Source organism: Aplysia californica, unplaced genomic scaffold (genome assembly GCF_000002075.1).
Source record: "Aplysia californica isolate F4 #8 unplaced genomic scaffold, AplCal3.0 scaffold00070, whole genome shotgun sequence".
In the NCBI taxonomy this organism is placed as follows: Eukaryota; Metazoa; Mollusca; class Gastropoda; order Aplysiida; family Aplysiidae; genus Aplysia; species Aplysia californica.
Window position 1 is genome coordinate 1,253,764 of NW_004797340.1, and position 5,677 is coordinate 1,259,440.

The 5,677-nt window shown below is 40.2% G+C and overlaps 1 protein-coding gene across 2 annotated transcripts in view; it reads right to left on the reverse strand.

Annotated features, from left to right (window-relative positions):
- Positions 1-236: 236 nt before the first annotated feature.
- The window catches only part of LOC101848808 (protein Wnt-11b-2), a 207,544-nt gene continuing 202,103 nt past the window's right edge, over positions 237-5,677 (reverse strand). For both annotated transcript variants that reach the window (XM_013079991.2, XM_005093834.3), the window contains exons 6-8: positions 3,478-3,618; positions 2,233-2,384; positions 237-1,455 (exon numbers count right to left, since the gene is read on the reverse strand). In XM_013079991.2, coding sequence (XP_012935445.1) covers positions 1,281-1,455; positions 2,233-2,384; positions 3,478-3,618 — 468 coding nt within the window. In that variant the 3' untranslated portion in view covers positions 237-1,280. The remainder of the gene's footprint in view (positions 1,456-2,232; positions 2,385-3,477; positions 3,619-5,677) is intronic.

The window sequence follows — 5,677 nt, forward strand, 5'->3', positions numbered from 1 at the left end:
CAGCCATAGTGCCATGCTGCTGTCACGTAAATGCCACTCATGATCATTCCCTTTCATAAGATGCGGTTCCTGTTTCAAGACGTAGAGCTGGTAGAACCAATGGATAGTAACTTCATGTACATAACGTTTCACTGTTTGTGAAAAGGGCATTCCTTTCGTATAACTTCAAGTCATATTATTCGCTGCCGTCACCTTAGAGCGGCAGAAAGTTCCAAAACAAACATAACTTTTCAACCTTTTTGTTCACGTCTCAAAATATTTAGAATCTACGACGTTGCCTAAATGGACACAATTTAAAAAATTAAAGGTACAATACATAGTATGTTAACTTGTACTTCCATTTGATCTCACAAGGTTTTTGATTTGTCTCAAAGATGGTTATGTAGACTTTTTGATGGTGTTCAGGTTGGTCTGAAGAAGACATACGAATTAGTGCCGGGAGATTTTGAAAAAACAAAACTTCATCGATGCTTCGAAGTGTAAGTCACTATTGAAAATCATGTGCAAATTGTGTTTTGCTTTATATATTATGTCCATAAGCAACTTTCAGTATTCAAATATTCTATACTCTTTCTCCTTCTACTTTGCACTATGTCTCGTAATAATCAATTAAAGTATAGAAATTTCATACACCAAGTTTTGCTATATTTATCTCCTTGTTTTTAGATACAGCATGCTCTAATGTTACGTTATGTTGATTAATTCATTACTAGTAAAAATTACATGGCATTCCAATCTCGAATTGGTACGGCTCTAATGAGAATCGAGCTCCCTTATGCACAGCCTGCTGTTTCTGGCTGAATACTACAGTGTTCCCCCTCCCCCTTTCTCCCACAAAGGTTTTTTTAAAAACTACCAGCTCATCTTTCATAATATAACGTGTTACAGAAGTCAGGTTGCTTATTATGGAAGATATAAAAGCAGTGTTCATGCCCACGATCTCACTCCAAAACAAGTTTTGTGTACTCCGTTGTATTTCCTTTATGGGCTATCTTTCGGCCCAGACTCCAACTTTCGAAGCAATCTGCTTCATGACGGCTGCATACTTCTGCACTCTCGGAGCTATTGAGTAAGACACCAAAAAGCGATTCACGTTTCTTGCTATGAGAAAGTCTCGAAAATCCGCCTCGCCTTAAAAATCATTACTCCCTCTGAAACCGCTGATGTCATCACAATTGGCGAATCGTATTTTCACGACGAAAGCGGAAGTGACCTTCTTTGAAAAGGAAGTCGTGTCTTTCAGGACGCAGTGATGCAGTGTCGTGCCCAGGCGTGTCCATCTATCTACACTGGCTCAGTTTGAGCAGTTTGGTGCAGACTTTGCACTTGACGTAGCAGCACCAAATGTACTTGCACTCACAACGCTCCGTGACCTCCATAGTGAAGTTGTTGTAGCCTCGACCACAGCACATTGAGTCGCAGTTGCCAGGGCCCCAGCCCGAGGATTCACATAATCTGCAGGCAGAGAAAACAGTTACTTGTTAGAAGCACAGATTCTATGGCGTAGCAGTTAGGCGCTTGGCTGTTGCACGTAAAAAATCCGAGTTCAATTACCTCGGTAGGAACATTGTCGTTGAGAGTCCCGGGTTTTTTTCGGCTGGGATGCTGTATCCCTCCTCTCAGTCCAGGTTAGCCGTGGGAGAAATAGAAGCAGTAGAAGCAGGAGAAGGAGGATGAGGAAAAGGAGGAGGGGGGTGAGAAAAAGGAGGAGGAGGTGAGAAAAAGGAGAAGGAGGAAAAGGACGGAGAGGTGGAGGAAAAGGAGGAGCAGGAAGATTAAGAAAAGGAGGAGGGGGTGAAGAAAAGGAGGAGGAGGAGGAGGGGCAGCGAGAGCAGGAGTAGGACAAACGTGAGAAAATAGAACAAGAGATGAAAAATGTTTACATCTCTAAGGACGCGCGCGCACACACACACACACACACACACACACACACACACACACACACACACACACTCACTCAAACACACACACACACACACACACACACACACACACACACAAAATAAACGAACTATTCGTGTATAAATCACAAGCTTCGCAATTTTGCCATATACATTTGTATACTTTATACCCATAATACTGTTCTATATAAAACAACTGTTAAGTAATTTTAAAATGTGCCATTATCTCATAAAACTATAATACTGGAATACACATTGGGTACTTTTTATAAAAAAATAGAAATGCGCAGCATAAATGATTACTACAAATTTTATCCACAGAGGTACTGACCTTCCCCTAGTGCCCACAGAGCCAGTCTTGGAGTCTGGACTGCAATAGTCAGGGCTCTTCTCGTAATAAACCAGCTCATCATCTCTGAATGAGGCGCGGCCTTTATGTATCGGAATCAGGACTTTCATCTTCTTCCGTCTCTTCCTTCTCACCTACAGATATACAAATGAAACACACAAACAAACAAACTTTACAAAAGTATTGAGAGGAACGGCATGGGCTCTACGCCTCTACATTCAGTATTGTATCACGTGACTCGGTTTCTGTGTTTGTACTTGAAGTGATATTATTACCATGGTGGACCAATTGTTTACAGAGCTGTGACATGACGTTACAACATCATCGTGATTTAAGACCAGGCATAAAAGTGACCTATAATTATCGAAGAGGCACTACATTCGATCAATTGTTAAGCTATGGTGTGATTTGGCTGTTAATTTTGTTTGTTTGTTTGAATAAGGAAAAGTATGTCAACACAATAATGGTCATTTATCACTAGGCAAAAGTAAGAAAGACAGAAACGACAGAGGGAAAGAAAAGAATTAGGACTTATCAGTGGCACCCTCCAACCACCCTACCTGATGTATGTATTTAACGACCTTCTCAACATTATTAGGTTATTTTAGATACACATACAGCCCTTTCAAAAATGATCTGTGACAGGATCAAACAAACTTGACAGACAGAGCCTCGAAAACTCGTGAAACAAGCGAAATTCGAGATGATGTCATTAAACCAGCTGATCAAAGGCAATGTTGCCATTCTGCACACTTCGAACCATCATACAGACCCCGCCCCCTCCCCCCCCCCCCCCCCATCCCAACCCCAAACCATATATTCCATAGCATACTTGCGTTTTCAAGTTTCAGATAAAGGTATTTAATGCCAGAACTGAAAACTCTGTTTGAGTAACGAAGTTATACTTTTTTAAAGAGTACCCAATAGCTTGTCTTCAGTTGAATGACCAAAATGGATGTCATTAATGAGTTCTAAGTTGCTGAGAAGGTCGCTTTTCAGGGCAAATACTATGATTTTTAGCCTGACCTGCTATATATTTAACTGTATCAAATATATAAATGCATGTGCGTGTGTTATTAGTTTCTGTGCAGTTTGTGCAATCTCAACATCTCTCAACACTCTTATATTTTTGTAGAATCGTCGTGGACAAAACGGAAAACTTAGCAGCAAGAGTTTTGTTGGTTTGTTAGTTTTTAAATATTCTTGGAAGAGATAAGAGATTGTTACCTCCACTGCCAGGGCGTATCTGTCTTTCAACAGGGCTCCTATAGAGTCGAAACTGGGCAGAGCTCTCCAGCATGTCTTGATGGAACAGGATCCGGAAACCCCGTGACATTTGCAGGCTTGTGTAAGGCTGTCGGCCACCACCTGCCGGGGACACAAGGGAAAATACAAGTGAGCGGCTTGGACCGGGATGTTTACTCGCACTGGGGAGGGCACAAGTCAATGGTTATTTTTTTTCCACCTTGTCTTCTGAACATACCGTCACTTCTTGGTGGTGGAGAGCTGTTGTGAGTGTTCAGCAAGAGGGGGCTCTGGCCCACATGCTTAAGGCATTTGAGTCACGACGCGGTGGAATCAGACGCTCGATCGTCAATTTTTGGGGTATACAGAGTTGTTTGGCATTATTTTAAAGGTTGTTTATATTGCGTTCTTTAGATGAAAACAGATGAGTGGCATCTTGGTAAAATTACGCGCTCGTCAACAGAACAAAATTGAAAAAATCAGCTTTTTTCGTTCGTTGGGTATATATTTTATTTCTCTTTTTTTGGCGCAATACCACGTATGTCCATTTAAAGATACATTTTTCAGTGGATTTTACTGTAAAATGTTGATCAAATGAACTAATTTAAATGTACATCAGCAGTTTCTAAGGAAACCCAAGCTTTTAAAAAGTCAATAAACTTGGGTGGACATTTTCTCACTAAGTTTTACCTCTGACACCAGGCGATACACACACCCTTCTATTCCAGATAGATGGATACTGTTTTTCACTAAAAGCGAGATATATAACAAATGTTACGATGATACCAATTACTGTATGCCCCCAAAAGTTATCAAGCGTACGATTCCACCGCGTTGTGACACAAATATTTATATATCTTGAATAAAAGTAAAGGTATTTGGCATCGAAGGAAATTGGGCGTTGTCTGGTGTCAAAAGTATATTTGTGAGAAAATGACCGATACAGTTTGATGACCTCAAATGATGTAGTGTGCTTGCAAGTTGCAAAATTATAATATTATTATTATTCTGCTTTTGATCAATGTTTTTATCTCAGTGAAACCAAAGTAAAAATGTGTTTTCAAATTGATGTAAAAGCTATTTTGCCAACAACAAAAAATAGCACCCCCCACCCTCTCCCCCACCAAAAAATAACAAAACAACAACAACAACAAACAAAAATACAAAAAACAACGAATAAGATAAGAATTGACCAATGCGGCAGAAAAATGCCGACTTCTTCGATTTCATTATTTTGACTAACGCCTGATTTCACCATGATATCAGACGTTTACTTCAGAAATGTTTGACTGCTGACAATACAGACATTTCACACTGAAAGTACGTTCAGGAAAGTATTAACATTGCTAAAAACACAAGGGTTTTGGTAGCTCGAAATGGGCTGGAAGTTAAGTATTTCTAAATTCGATTTCAATGTACACACACGAAAACCAGTCGTATTAACCGTATGAAATAGCTCTAAAGATCAAACCGTATTCCAGATTTTGCGAGATAACATTTTTGTCTCTATTTCTCTCAGTCTTGTAGGGAATATGTGTGTGTGTGTGTGTGTGTGTGTGTTTGTGTGTGTGTGTGTATGTGTGTTTGCGTGTGTGTGCGTGTGTGTGTGTGTGTGTGTGTGTATTTGCCTTGAAACCCTTCAATTTAAAAGTGGCTCGCGCCAGGCTTCTCAGGCGGAAAAAGAAATGGAGGTAACGCTGAGAAATTATTTGGGGGTTTTTTTCGATGTTGTTTTTGTGGCGTGATCTTGCTTTATCCTCCTGCACCAAATCATTGTTACTCTGCAGATGTACACTTCTAGCTCAAAGAAACAACCAACCAACCAACCAACTGAATGAACAGGGAAACAAAATGCACCTCATGGGTGGGAAAAAGGGGACGGGCAAAAGGTACCATTTTAAACACAATACGACCGCTTTGACTCGAAAGCTTAAAAAACAAACTCTTTTGCTTTGAAGTTCACAGTCAAATCTAGTTGAATTCGATCAGATGAATCTGACTGGCACGGAGCATTGGTTTGTTCCGCTTGTTTTTTGTTTGTTTGCTTGCTTGTTTGTTTGTTTATTCGTTTGTTTGTTCGTCTGTTTATTTGAGCTTTAGAAAATGACATCAACACAATAACAGTAATTTGGATCAGTGAACCCCCCCCCTCCCAACCCACAAAAAAGCAACAACATTTCGA